Source organism: Pezoporus occidentalis, unplaced genomic scaffold (genome assembly GCF_034315485.1).
Source record: "Pezoporus occidentalis ecotype Australia unplaced genomic scaffold, CSIRO_AGI_Poc_V1 ctg29, whole genome shotgun sequence".
Taxonomy (NCBI): Eukaryota; Metazoa; Chordata; class Aves; order Psittaciformes; family Psittacidae; genus Pezoporus; species Pezoporus occidentalis.
This window is the reverse complement of record NW_026914829.1, coordinates 8,197,757-8,210,496: the sequence shown is the minus strand read 5'-3', so window position 1 is coordinate 8,210,496 and position 12,740 is coordinate 8,197,757. Positions and strand designations below refer to the sequence as shown.

At 65.8% G+C, this 12,740-nt stretch overlaps 4 protein-coding genes across 5 annotated transcripts; 3 read left to right on the top strand and 1 right to left on the bottom strand.

The window, feature by feature from the left end:
* Positions 1–5: 5 nt before the first annotated feature.
* On the top strand, positions 6–1,218 carry VPS72 (vacuolar protein sorting 72 homolog; the record flags this gene model as incomplete). Its single annotated transcript, XM_062626104.1, has 4 exons — positions 6–147; positions 229–408; positions 522–663; positions 830–1,218. Coding segments are annotated over 4 exons (852 nt in total), but the record flags the coding sequence as incomplete, so codon positions are not given.
* Positions 1,219–2,023: 805 nt separating this feature from the next.
* Positions 2,024–6,061, top strand: TMOD4 (tropomodulin 4). The gene is made up of 10 exons (XM_062626291.1): positions 2,024–2,132; positions 2,740–2,881; positions 2,967–3,123; positions 3,499–3,621; positions 4,480–4,569; positions 4,750–4,880; positions 5,178–5,285; positions 5,479–5,622; positions 5,712–5,856; positions 5,961–6,061. The coding sequence occupies exons 1-10, from the start codon at positions 2,053–2,055 to the stop codon at positions 5,981–5,983; spliced, it is 1,143 nt and encodes a 380-aa protein (XP_062482275.1). The 5' UTR covers positions 2,024–2,052; the 3' UTR covers positions 5,984–6,061.
* Positions 6,062–6,939: 878 nt separating this feature from the next.
* SCNM1 (sodium channel modifier 1) lies at positions 6,940–9,375 on the bottom strand. Its single transcript, XM_062626316.1, has 7 exons — positions 9,253–9,375; positions 8,816–8,886; positions 8,652–8,740; positions 8,477–8,559; positions 8,309–8,403; positions 7,159–7,488; positions 6,940–7,085 (listed from the first exon to the last, which is right to left on the bottom strand). The coding sequence occupies exons 1-7, from the start codon at positions 9,301–9,303 to the stop codon at positions 6,986–6,988; spliced, it is 819 nt and encodes a 272-aa protein (XP_062482300.1). The 5' UTR covers positions 9,304–9,375; the 3' UTR covers positions 6,940–6,985.
* A 409-nt stretch (positions 9,376–9,784) lies between these two features.
* LYSMD1 (LysM domain containing 1) lies at positions 9,785–11,164 on the top strand. 2 transcript variants are annotated; one of them, XR_009966222.1, is made up of 4 exons: positions 9,785–9,932; positions 10,386–10,669; positions 10,782–11,013; positions 11,093–11,164. XR_009966222.1 is itself a non-coding variant. In XM_062626315.1 (3 exons), exons 1-3 carry the CDS (start codon positions 9,834–9,836, stop codon positions 10,924–10,926), a joined length of 528 nt encoding a protein of 175 aa, XP_062482299.1. In that variant the 5' UTR covers positions 9,785–9,833; the 3' UTR covers positions 10,927–11,159. The 2 variants fall into 2 exon arrangements, 1 of the variants encoding a protein (XP_062482299.1); XM_062626315.1 differs by having other exon boundaries at positions 10,782–11,159.
* The last annotated feature ends 1,576 nt before the right edge of the window (positions 11,165–12,740 follow it).

Below are 12,740 nucleotides of genomic sequence, written 5' to 3'. Positions count from 1 at the left end.
CTCCCCATCCTCACCTCCTCTGCTCCATCCCACAGGAGCCCCTCAAGAGCCTTCGCCCCAAGAAGCTCGACGTCCCCAGCGGCAGCTCCCAGAAGCCCCGAGAGGTGAAGGCTGTGCCCTTGGAGCTGCAGGAGGAGCTGGGAGACAGTGAGTGTGTGTTTGGGGTGTGTGTGTGGGAGGGGGGGTGTCCCGGTGTGGCTGCCGGTGAGCTCCATTGCGGTGCCGCAGGCCGGAAGCACATGCGGCAGTCGACGACGGAGCACACGCGCCAAACGTTCCTGCGCATCCAGGAGCGGCAGGTGCAGTCCAAGCGCAAGAAGGGAGGCCCCAACTACGAGCGGCCGCTGACGCAGGAGGAGCTGCTGGAGGAGGCCAAGATCACGGAGGAGATCAACCTGCGCTCCCTGGGTGAGGCACACACGGCCCCGGCGCTGCTGCTGTGGGCAGAGGGGCTGCTGGTGGCGGCGGGGGGGAGCCGCTGGGGGCTGAGCTTCCCCTTCCCTTGGTCGCTGCTTGCACAGAGAACTACGAGCGCCTGGAGGCTGACAAGAAGAAGCAGGTTCAGAAGAAGAGGAAGTGCGTGGGGCCCGTTATCCGGTACTGGTCCGTCACCATGCCCCTGGTGCCAGAGCCCGGCAAGGAGGAGAACGTGGACGTGGAGGGGTAGGTTGGGCTCACCCTGCTGGGGTCTTCACCCAACCCTGCTCCTACCCCTCTGGGGTGGGGAGGGATAAGCAGGCTCTGGGCAGTCCTGGCAGGGGGGGAGACTTGGGCAGATTTGGTGGCTCTGCCTGCTCGTGGCTTCCCCTCATCCCAGGGCTTTCTCCAGGCTGGACCAAGACCCCCAGCAGACGGAAGCAGCTCCGACCCCGGCTCCCGCTTCGGCCGGGAAGTGCTCCCGCACCTTCATCTCCTTCAGCGACGACGAAACCTTCGAGCGCTTCTTCCCCAAAGCGAAGCCGCCGCGGCTGCCGGTGCGGGAGATCTGCCCCGTGACCCACAAACCGGCCGTGTACCGGGACCCCATCACCGACATCCCCTACTCCAACATCCGCGCCTTCAAAATCATCCGGGAGGCCTACAAGAAGTACATCACGGCGCACGGGCTGCCCAGCGCCGCTGCCTCCGCCGCCCTGGGGGCCGCTGCTGCCCCCGACCCCGGCGCCCGGCCCACCCGCCAGAAGATCGTCATCAAGCAGAGCGTCCCCATGAGCTGAGGGCTCCTCTCCTCGGCCTCGCCTCCGTGGGCAGTGGTTCCTCGCTCTATTTATCTCCTGCCTCCCGTTTTTGATAGGGAAAAGAAAGAAATCCAAGTAACCCGCATCCATTTCAGCATCTGCAACACCAGGAGACCCTACAATAAACGTGGGGTATGTTCAACCCCTTGTCATTTGAGAGACCCTACAACAAACACGGGATGCATACAGCCCCTTGTTATTGGAGAGACCCTACAATAAACACGGGATGCGTACAGCCCCTTGTTATTGGAGAGACCCTACAATAAACACGGGATGCGTACAGCCCCTTGTTATTGGAGAGACCCTACAATAAGCATGGGGTGCGTTCAACCCCTTGTTATTTGAGAGACTCTACAATAAACACGGGGTGCCTACAACCGCTCGTTTTCTGAGGGACCCTACAATAAACACGGGGTGCCTACAACCGCTTGTTTTCTGAGGGACCCTACAATAAACAAGCAGTGTGTTCGAGTGCAGCACTGCCATGGGAAGCCCCAGTGACGGTGGCCGCATGCACCCCCTTGAATGGGATTCAGGGGCCTGGGGCTGTGCAAGAGCCAAGTCACTCCCATGGTCTTGGGGTAAAGAAGGCATAAAATACCCCGGGGTGAGGCTTGGGGGTCTCCAAGGGACTGTGGGGCCCCACGCATGAAGCGGTCACCCTGCCCGGGGCACCCCAAAGGTAAGAGCCGGCCCCGGTGGCGGCGGGGCTCCGGGGTGGAGCCGCGGGGCTGGCAGGGCTCGATAGCGCCCGGGGCTCTGGGGATACGTGATCCGCCCCTCCCGCTGCCGGGCCCAAGAAAACGCTGATCTCATGCCCTGCGCGCCCGGAGCCCTGCGCTCAGCACCGGGGCTCGCACCCAGGCAGGCGCTGCCACCCCCCCCAGGCACCAGGTAAAGGCACTGGGGTCTGCAAGGGGGTGGGGGGGGGTCAGGGTCATCACCCCCCAGCGCTACCGGTTCGGGGGGTCCCATGGGCTGTGGGGGATCCCCGCTCCCCGTGCGGTCCCTCCCGGGGGCACCGGGTGCGTGTCTGTGTCCCCAGTGTCGGGTGGAGAATCCCAATGAGGTTCCTTTGGGGAAAGCTGTCCCCGGGGCTGGGGGGTCGTGGTTCATGTCCTCAGTGTTTGCCCCTGTTGCACCCCCCCCCCCCGAGGGCTGGGGGGAACCCAGGCTGGGGGGCAAAGGAGCACTGGGGCTGCTGATTGACCCCCCATGCAGTGCAGGAGGCTGGGGGGGGGGCACGAACACTGGCTCCTGGTCTTGGGAACCACCTGGGAGCTGTGACTCGGTTTCCCCATGAGCTCCCCAAGCCACCACCCTGGGGTGCCCCATAGCACCCCCCACAATGGGAAGTCAATACCACCCCATGGCACGCAGGCTCCCTGCAGGCTGTGGCACGGATGGGGATGCTGTGATCTCTGGGGTCCCCAGCACCTCACCAGGAACCCCCCCACCAGGCACCCAGGTCCCTGCCGTGTCCCCCCCCCTCTCCCACCAGGCCGCCCGCAGCCCCCGCCATGACGTCCTACCGGCAGGAGCTGGAGAAGTACCGGGACATCGACGAGGACAAGATCCTGCGGGAGCTGTCGGCCGAGGAGCTGGCGCAGCTGGACACGGAGCTGATGGAGATGGACCCCGAGGTGCGTGGCGGTGCTGAGCAGGGCGGGTTCCCCCCCCCACCCCGGCTGCGGGGACCCCCTTGCGGGTGACACAGTGCATCCCCAGAACGTGCTGCTGCCCGCGGGGCTGCGGCAGCGGGACCAGACGCAGAAGAGCCCGACGGGGCCCCTGGACCGCGAGGCTCTGCTGCAGCACCTCGAGAAGCAGGCGCTGGAGGCTGGCGAGCGCCAGGACCTGGTGCCCTTCACCGGCGAGAAGAAAGGTGCAGGCACACGGTGGGGAGCCTGGCGGGGGGCCGGGGGGGACAGGGCCCCGCAGCACCGGGTATATTTAGCTTGGCACAACCGTCCTCGCCAGCGGCTCGGGTGTCTTGGGCGAGCTGGGCCCCCGCCAGCCCCGGGCACAGGCATCCCCTGGCAATGTCCCCCCCCTCCCCTTCCAGCAATGACACCCCCGGTAACATCACCCCTCCGCTACAGTCACCCGAACCCCACGGAGCATCAGCCCTGGGCCAGGGCACCCAAGGGCATTGGCCCTGTGCCCCCCTGGCCCTGCCAGCCCCGGCCCCCCAGGCCATGGCTGCGTTGTCCCGGCTGCAGTGGGGCTGGGCAGGGAGTGACGGCGTCCCCACACGCAGGGAAGCCCTTTGTGCCCAAGAACCCAACGCGGGAGATCCCGCGGGAGGAGCAGATCACGCTGGAGCCCGAGCTGGAGGAGGCCCTGGCCAACGCCACCGAGGCCGAGATGTGCGACATCGCCGGTGGGTCTGGAGCGGGGCTGCCCCATCGCACCATTGCCTTGCATGGGGCTGCTGCATCACACCGCAACCCTGCATGGGGCTGCTGCATCACACCGCAACCCTGCATGGGGCTGCTGCATCACACCGCAACCCTGCATGGGGCTGCTGCATCACACCGCAACCCTGCATGGGGCTGCTGCATCACACCACAACCCTGCATGGGGCTGCTGCATCACACCACAACCCTGCATGGGGCTGCCAAATTGCACCATAACCTTGTATGGGGCTGTCCCATCACACCATTGCCTTGCATGGGGCTGCTGCATCACACCACAGCTGTACATGGGGCTGCCACATTGCACCATAACCTTGTATGGGGCTGCCCCATCGCACCACTGCCTTGCATGAGGCTGCCACATCACACCATAACCTTCACATCGCACCATAACCTTGCATGGGGCTGCTGCACGGTACCATGACCTTGCATGGGGCTGCTGCATCACACCATAACCTTGCATGGGGCTGCCACATTGCACCATTGCCTCGTATGGGGCTGCCACATCGCACATAACCTTCACATCACACCATAACCTTGCATGTGGCTGCATTAACAACCTTGCATGGGGCTGCCCCATCCCACCACAACCTTGCATGGGGCTGCCCCACCACACCACAACCTTGCATGGGGCCGCATTAACAGCCTTGCACGAGGCAGCCTCCTCACCCCGCAGCCTCCTCACACCTCGCATGTCACCCTCACCCAGGGGACTGGGGCCCCCAGCAGCCTTGCACATTGCACCGGGAGCAGCGGTGCCCTGGCCCCCTCCAGGCACACTGGGGTGGGGGGGGACACCCACTGACACCCCCCCGGCCCCGCAGCCATCCTGGGCATGTACACGCTGATGAGCAACAAGCAGTACTATGACGCCATCTGCAGCGGGACCATCTCCAACACGGAGGGCATCAACAGTGAGTGCGCTGGGGACACGGGGACAGGGCCCACGGGGTCCATGGGGCTGCTCAGGGGGGGATGCGGGGATCAGAACCCCTTTGGGACCCCCTGTGCCGGCCCCATGCCCACGGGGGGGCTGTGTGCCTGTGCCCCCGTGCGCGGTCCCGTGTCCCCCCATGCACACGCGTGTGCCCCAGGCGTGGTGAAGCCTGACACGTACAAGCCAGTGCCGGACGAGCCCCCGAATCCCACCAACGTGGAGGAGACGCTGCGGCAGATCCAGGCCAACGACGGGGCTCTGGAGGACGTCAACCTCAACAACATCAAGGTGAAGGACATTGGGGGCAGCATCCCCAAGCTGGCCCCAGGGCGCTAGGCCTGGGCTTGGGGTGTCCCCGTGGGGCTGGTCCCTATCGCAGGGCACTGGTCCTCATCCAGGGGCATCCGTGTCCCGTTAGGTGCCATCCCACATCCCCTCTGTGCTACTTACATCCCTGGGGTGACATCCAGCACCTTCCTGGGGATGCCCCTGTACCCTCAATACCACTGACACCCCCTCGGTGCCATCCTGCATCCTTGGGGATGTCCCCATCCCCTTGGTGCCACCCACACCCCCTTGCTGCAGGACATTCCTATCTCCACGCTGAAAGCCATCTGTGAGGCCATGAAAACCAACACCCACGTCAAGAAGCTCAGCCTGGTAGCCACCCGCAGCAACGACCCCGTGGCCAGCGTGAGTCCCAGCCCCGTGTCCCCACACGTCCCCAGACGGGGAGGGGATGGGGTCCCCTGCCCTGGTTTCCATCCTGGGCACCGACGAGGCCAGGTACCGGTGGCTTTTCCACCGTCACCTGGGGCATCGGTGGCCCAGGACATGCCGGATGTGGGGGTGCCACCCCGAGGTGACACCCTGAGGTGACACACAGGCCGTGGCCGAGATGCTGATGGAGAACAAGACCCTCCAGAGCCTCAACATCGAATCCAACTTCATCACCAGCACTGGCATGATGAGCATCATCAAGGCCATGTACCACAACACCACCCTTAGTGAGCTCAAGGTGGACAACCAGGTAGGAACAGGCAGCCGTGGGGTAGCCCAGGGAGGGGACAGGGGTGTCCCCAGCGTCTCAGTGTGCCTGGCGTCACTCTGGCCCCACAGTGCCAGCGCCTGGGTGACACAGTGGAGATGGAGATGGCCACCATGCTGGAGCAGTGCCCCTCCGTCGTGCGCTTTGGCTACCACTTCACCCAGCAAGGTCCCCGTGCCCGTGCTGCCATCGCCATCACCAACAACAACGAGCTCCGTGAGTGTCCCCTGCCTGCCCCCGGGGCAGCAACGGCAGTGGGGCAGGGAGTGGGGGGGGGGGGGAGCATGGTCCTGACCCCTCCTTCTTCCCTCTGCCCCCAGGGCGCAAGCAGAAGAAAACCTAAGGTGGCAGGAACGGGCTTCACAGCTCCTGCTCCCCGCTGTAAATAAAGAGGCTGGAGAGGCACGGCCTTGGGATCCACTCCTGCATCCCAGGCAGGATTTGTGCATAGGGCTGGGATGGGCTGAGGGAGGGCAATGGGGGGGGGGGCAGCAGGGGCACCCCTCTCTTGCAGGGCTCGAGGCCCTTGTTAGCCTCTGGCTGTCGTTGCACAGGGGATCCTGGATCCCTTCAGGTCAGGGCACTGACACCTGGAGGACTGAGCCCAGGAGGGGTGCAGGGATCAGGGCAACCCCCGGGGCGGGCAAGAGGCACCCCCATGGCACAGAGCCGAGCACCCACGGCCTGAGGAGGTGCTGGGGAGGGGGGGACACAACACACACGGGGCCTATTTATAGGTTCCACCACCTATTTATAGCCAGGAGCTGAGCGAACGGGAAAATCCCGGTGCCTGGAGCTACCGTCACCCTGAGCAATGCCGGCAGGGAAACCCCCAGGAACAGGGCCCGTCCCCACAGGGACCCTTGGGCGGGTGATGGCTGCTGCCCCAGGGACGTGGACGCTCAGCCCCATGCAGGACGGTCCCATAGGAGACACCCAAACCCGAGCAGGACAGGGGGAGGGCAGCGGGCGCTGGCACTCCCCGAAGCACCGGGACAGCTGCTGGGGCTGGGGACGGGGTGAACCCAGCGCTGCTGCCCCAAAAAGGCCACGAGCCACAGGCAGCTGCCAGCGTGTGAGAAAATGAGCAGGACTTGTGCCAGGGCCAGGAGGGGATGGGGCAGGGCCGGGCCAAAGCCCACGGCTGGGCTGGTGGCGCCTGCAGGGCTCTGGCCAGGATGGGGACACCCGGCGAGGGCACCACGTTGAGTCCAGGTGCCAGCAAAGCCCTTGGAGTGCCAGGACCTGCCCCAGAGGCTCAGGCACCTCCTGGGGACAGCGTGGAGAGGGGAGGGGGGGAGCCGTGCCCATGGGGAGCGCTGGGGCAGGGGTTGTGGGGGGGGGCTCACGCCGGCAGCAGCAGGGGCGGCTCCTCCTCGTCGGAGTCGAATTCAGCGTTCTCGTCCTTCACCCACTTGCCCGAGCGGTCCCGGATCCAGCCGGCGCTGGGGACGGACACAGTGAGGGCAGCTCCGGGCTGCCAGGCTCCGCCTAGGGGCCAGCGGGGCCGGCGCTCACCTCCGCAGCCTCAGGTACTGCTCCAGGGCCTGGCGCCTCTCGGGGCTGAGGGCTTCGGGCTGCCCCGGGGCTGAGGAAGCTTTGTTTCTGCGGCCGGGCGTCACCTTCACGGGGTCTGGGAGGGCAGAGAGGGGCTGTGGGGAGCCGCAGAGCCCAAGGCCGTGCAGCCCCAGAGCTGCTGCCTGGCTCTTACCTGCTTGCCCACCGCGGTGCCCCAGCAGCGCAGCTGCAGTGCTGCTGACAACAGCTTCTCCTTCCTTCTGCGACGGCTCTGCCGGCGCCGGGGCAGCACTCGGCCCCGTCCAAGCTCGTGAGCTGCTTCCCTCCACCCTGTGATGGGAGAAGGAGTCAGGGCCTCGTCCCACGAGCGCCCAACAGCAGCGAGGCCACAGTCCCCCCACCAAGGAAGCCCAGAGCTTTCCTGCATAGAATCATGGAATGGTTTGGGTTGGAAAGGACCTTGAGAGCATCCAGTTCCAACCCCCTGCCATGGGCAGGGACACCTCACACTAAACCAGGGCACCCAAGGCTCTGTCCATCCTGGTCTTGAACACTGCCAGGGATGGAGCATTCACAACCTCCCTGGGCAACCCATTCCAGTGCCTCAGCACCCTCACAGGAAAGAATTTCCTCCTTAGATCCAATCTAAACTTCCCCTGTTTCAGTTTGAACCCGTTACCCCTTGTCCTGTCACTCCAGTCCCTAATGAAGAGTCCCTCCCCAGCATCCCTATAGACTCTCTTCAGACACTGGAAGCTGCTCTGAGGTCTCCCCACAGCCTTCTCTTCTCCAGGCTGAACAGCCCCAACTTCCTCAGCCTGTCTTCATACAGGAGGTGCTCCAGTCCCTGCTCATCCTCGTGGCCTCCTCTGGACTTGTTCCAACAGTTCCATGTCCTTTTTATGTTGAGGACCCCAGAACTGCACCCAATGCTCCAGGTGAGGTCTCACAAGAGCAGACCAGAGGGGCAGGATCACCTCCATGACTGCTGCTCACGCTCCTTTTGGATGCAGCCCAGGACACGGTTGGTTTCTGGGCTGCGAGCGCTCCCTGAACCCGGCTCATGTTCAGTTTCTCATCAACCAACACCCCCAAGGCCTCCTCCGGGCTGCTCTCAATCCCTTCTCCATCTCCAGCAGTGAAAGCTCACCCCGTCCTCCGGCAGCAGCTGCTGTAGGGAGCTGCTTTCAACAGAGCACTCTGGGCAATCCTCCTTGTCCGTGCCAGAAGAGGGGCTGGGGAACCCTGGGAGGAAGGAAGCAGAGCTCAGGAAGGGGCTGGCTTGGGGTGGGTCTATATAAGGGTGACCCCCACCAACCTCTGCCTGCACCTCTTCCTTGGGCTGCAGCTTCTGCGCCGTGTCCTCACCCGAGCACTTCCTGCCATAGAAGCGCTGCAGGCCTGAAAGAGAGCAAAAGGAATGGGGGGGACACACACGGAACAGACAGGGACGTTGTTGCTCACCCCCCCTCCCCGCGCTGGCCCCCACTTACTGCTCCTGTGCTTCCTGCCAGCCCTGTGCACGCTCAGCACGTCCAGCGTGTCGAAGACGGGGCGATGGGCGCACACGGTGCAGGCGTACCTGTGCCGAGGGGGGGGTTCAGCACCACACAGCACCTTGGGGGGGGGGGGGGTGTGCTGGGGGGGGGGCACCCACCTCCCGCTCCTCAGCAGCAGCGCCTCCTCCTCGGGGATGTAGCTGGCCAAGAGGTCTGCAACGCGTCTCTTCTGGGGGGGGGCGTGGTGGGGAGGGGGTGAGCGCCCGCCCCGCCCCGCTCCGTCCCTGCTGCTGGGACCCCCCCGGCCCCCCAGCCCCGGCCCCCCTTAGGCGCTGGCACCCTGGAGACCCCGTTCTGAAGGAGCACGGGGGGGAAATGGGAGACTTGGGGGGTCGGGAAGGGGGAGTTTGGGTCCAGGGACGGGGCAATGCCGGGGAGCAGCGAGGGCCGAGGAGGGGCTTTGGGGCCCGGCGGGGGAAACCTTGAGGGGGGGGGGGCAAGGCCAAGCCGGGGCTGAGGGGGCCGGGGAAGGGCCGGGGAAGCGGGGGGTGCGTGCGGGGAGGCTGCGGCCGGTGCCGGGGTGCCCGGGGCTCACCTGCAGCACCCCGAGCTCCGCGGGGTCGTCGCCTTCCCGCTTGAAGGACATGGCGGCGGCCAGCGGTTGCTATGGGAACCGCGCTCCCCTCGCCCCGCTTCCGGGAGCGGGGGGCTCCTCCCGGCAGGCTCCGCGCGGGCGCGACAGCCAATGAGAGCGCGGGAGGGGGCGGCCGCGGCCCCGAGGCATGATGGGAGTTGTAGTTCCGCCGCGCGTCCCCCGGGGGGGTCTGGGTTAGAACCGCGCCCCCCCCGGGGCCAGGGAGCGGGCGGGTTCAGGCCCGGGGGTGCGGGGAGGACCCCGGGGTGGGGGTGAGGGCAGCGGCGCCATCCCCCGAGGCGCGGCGGAGGTCCCCGGCTTCGTCTCGAACTACAACTCCCAGAGGCCTCCGCGAGGGCGGCCGGGCCGGGCCGGGCCGGGCCATGGCGTCTCTGCATTCACCGGGGCCCGGAGGGCGCCCGGTGGCAGCGGCGGGGCCGGGCCTGCCCCCGTGAGCGGCGGCCGCAGCGCGGACCGGGGCTGTTCCATGAGCCCCCGGCGGCGGAGGGAGCGGGGGCGGAGCGGAGCGGGGCCGTCCGGCCATGGCGGCGGGGAGCGGGGCCCCGGGAGCCTCGGCCCGGGAGCACCGCCTGCAGCCCGGGGACACGCTGCCGGGGCTGGCGCTGCGCTACGGGGTGACGGTGAGCGCCGTGCGGGTGCCCGGGGGCCGGAGGGGGACAGAGGCGGCCCCGACCCAACGGGGCCATCGCTGCCTCCCCCCTGTTCACTGCCCTTGTCCCCATCCCGCCCTTATCCTTGTTCTCATCCCATCCTTATCCCTGTTCCATCCCCATCCTTGTCCTTGTCCCCATCCCATCCTTACCCTGTTCTCATCCCATCCTTGTCCCCATCCCATCTCTACCCCTGTTCTCATCCCATCCTTGCCCTTGCTCCCGTCCCATCCTTACCCCTGTCCTCATCCCATCCTTGTCCTCATCCCATCCTTGTCCTCATCCCATCCTCACCCCTGTCCCCATCCCATCCTTGTCCTTGTCCTCATCCTATCCTTACCCCTGTCCCCATCCCATCCTTACCCCTGTCCCCATCCCATCCTTGCCCTTGTCCCCATCCCCACCCTTACCCCGCCCCGGCAGATGGAGCAGATCAAGCGCGCCAACCGCCTCTACACCTCGGACACCATCTTCCTCAAGCCCACCCTGCTCATCCCCGTGCCGGGGCAGCCGAGGGGACCCTGTCCCGAGGACAAGGACGCGCCCGCCCCGTCGGGGGGTGCCCCGGCTGCCCCCGCCGTGCCCCGCCACGACCTCTCGGCCACCGCTTTCCTGCAGCAGCTCGATGCCGAGATCGGGCGCTCCAAGGCGGCGGCAGCGGCGGCGGTGGCGGTGGCAGCGCAGCGGCTCCGCACCGGCAGCACCGGGTGAGCCCCCCCGGCCCCGACCCCTTTAGGGGGTAACCGGGCTCTTGTGGGAGGGGGTTTGTCCGCAGGGGGCAAGGCCACCCCCTCAGTGCCACCCCCTGCACCCCTGCAGCGCAGCGCAGGTTGAAGGCACTCAGAGCCCGGAGGCCAGGGCCCCAACGGCCCCCCAGGGCCCCCGCCTCGGCCCCAGGCCCCTCACCAGGACCCCTCGGGCGGCCGCGCTCCGCGATGCAGAGGATGAGATCTTCACGCTGTGATGCTGGGGACACCGGGGCTGCGACGTGGTGATGACGGCCACGGGGATCCCGGGACACCCCGGCACGCAGCCCCTGCTGCACATAGGGGTGGGGACCCAGGGATGCGGGGAGGGCTGGGACGTGGTGTCCTTTCCTTCTCTCTTTCAAGGGACCTTTCCTGCTGCAGGGCCCCCCAGCGCCTGGTGGCAGAGGCAGCCTCCTTGCGGGAGTACCGGGGGATGGCACCGGGAGCTACTGGACAAGATTTACCAGCAGACACTTCCCTTCTGGTTGTATTTATCTGTACGGTCTTTGGTCTCTGGGGTGGGACCCCAGTGCCTGCGCCCGCATGGGGAGGGGGACGGCACCTCCCGCCCCAGAGCCTGTAAATAAACTGGAGCACTGTTACCTGCCTCTGCCTCTTTGTCACAGCCGGGTCTCCCCCACAACCCCCCTGGGGACGCGGTCACCCTCCTCGGGATGGGGACGTGGTTGACCCCTTGGGACCGTGGTAACCCCATGGGGCCATGGGCAGCACCCTGGGGACAGCGGCACCTTGCAGGGGATTTGGTCGCCCCCTGAGGGTGCTGTCACCCCGCAGGGACACGATCTGGGGACCCGCTCATGCCCCCCGGGGCTGCGGCACCCACTCGGGGCACCCGCGGGACCTGGGTGCCACGCCGCGCAGTGCCACCAGGGGTCACCCTGAGCCCGCACCCCTGGGCCCCCCAGGCACCCACCGGAGCCTCAGGGGTGTCCCCAGGGCCACCTAACACCCACCCCCCCCCACCCCGGATGTCCCCAGGGTCCCTCTGTCCCCCGTGGGGGAGGCCGGTGGCAGTTGAGGGCAGGAGGGTGAGTGCCACATGGGGGAGCTCGGTGCTCCCAGTAACAACCAGTGGCTCCCAGTGCCCACTGGGGCAAGTGCACAGGGCTGTGCAGAGAGCCACAGGCTGCTGCGGGAGAGGGGACGGGGGGGACACGGAGGTGACAGCCCCACTGCACGCCCAAGGGTCTCTGCACGTGTGCATGGATGTGCATGGCATGTGCATGGACGTGCATGGCATGTGCATGGAAATGCATGGATGTGCATCGTATGTGCATGGATGTGCATTGCATGTGCATGGATGTGCATCGCATGTGCATGGACGTGCATGGCATGTGCATGGATGTGCATCGCATGTGCATCGCATGTGCATCGCATGTGCATCGCATGTGCATGGGCGTGCATCGCATGTGCATGGATGTGCATCGCATGTGCATGGATGTGCATGGAAATGCATGGGCGTGCATCGTATGTGCATGGGTGTGCATTGCATGTGCAGGGATGCGCATCGCACGTGCATGGACGTGCATTGCATATGCAGGGATGTGCATTGCATGCGCATGGATGTGCATTGCATGCGCATGAATATGCATGGATGTGCATCGCATGTGCATGGATCTGCATGGCATGTGCATGGCATGTGCATGGATCTGCATGGCATGTGCATGGATCTGCATGGATGTGCATCGCATGTGCATCGCATGTGCATCGCATGTGCATGGATGTGCATCGCATGTGCATGGATGTGCATGGATGTGCATTGCATGTGCCTGGATGTGCATCGCATGTGCCTGGATGTGCATCGCATGTGCATGGATGTGCATGGATGTGCATCGCATGTGCATGGATCTGCATCGCATGTGCATCGCATGTGCATGGATCTGCATCGCATGTGCATGGATCTGCATGGATGTGCATCGCATGTGCATGGATGTGCATGGATGTGCATCGCATGTGCATGCACACGCGTATGCGAGCAGCGCTCAGCCGCTAATGAGGATCATGTCAT

Bases quoted from the DNA above. Each gene is read 5' to 3' on its own strand.
- LYSMD1 (XM_062626315.1), top strand. From the start codon at position 9,834: ATGGCGGCGGGGAGCGGGGCCCCGGGAGCCTCGGCCCGGGAGCACCGC. The intron at 9,933-10,385 runs GTGAGCGCCGTG...CCGCCCCGGCAG, and splicing joins CGCTGCGCTACGGGGTGACG to ATGGAGCAGATCAAGCGCGC. The intron at 10,670-10,781 runs GTGAGCCCCCCC...GCACCCCTGCAG, and splicing joins CTCCGCACCGGCAGCACCGG to CGCAGCGCAGGTTGAAGGCA.
- TMOD4 (XM_062626291.1), top strand. From the start codon at position 2,053: ATGCCCTGCGCGCCCGGAGCCCTGCGCTCAGCACCGGGGCTCGCACCC. The intron at 3,124-3,498 runs GTGCAGGCACAC...CCCCACACGCAG, and splicing joins CTTCACCGGCGAGAAGAAAG to GGAAGCCCTTTGTGCCCAAG. The intron at 4,881-5,177 runs GTGAAGGACATT...CCCTTGCTGCAG, and splicing joins TCAACCTCAACAACATCAAG to GACATTCCTATCTCCACGCT.
- SCNM1 (XM_062626316.1), bottom strand. From the start codon at position 9,303: ATGTCCTTCAAGCGGGAAGGCGACGACCCCGCGGAGCTCGGGGTGCTG. The intron at 8,741-8,815 runs GTGGGTGCCCCC...CCCTCGGCACAG, and splicing joins CTGCTGCTGAGGAGCGGGAG to GTACGCCTGCACCGTGTGCG. The intron at 7,086-7,158 runs GTGAGCGCCGGC...GTCCGTCCCCAG, and splicing joins CAGTACCTGAGGCTGCGGAG to CGCCGGCTGGATCCGGGACC.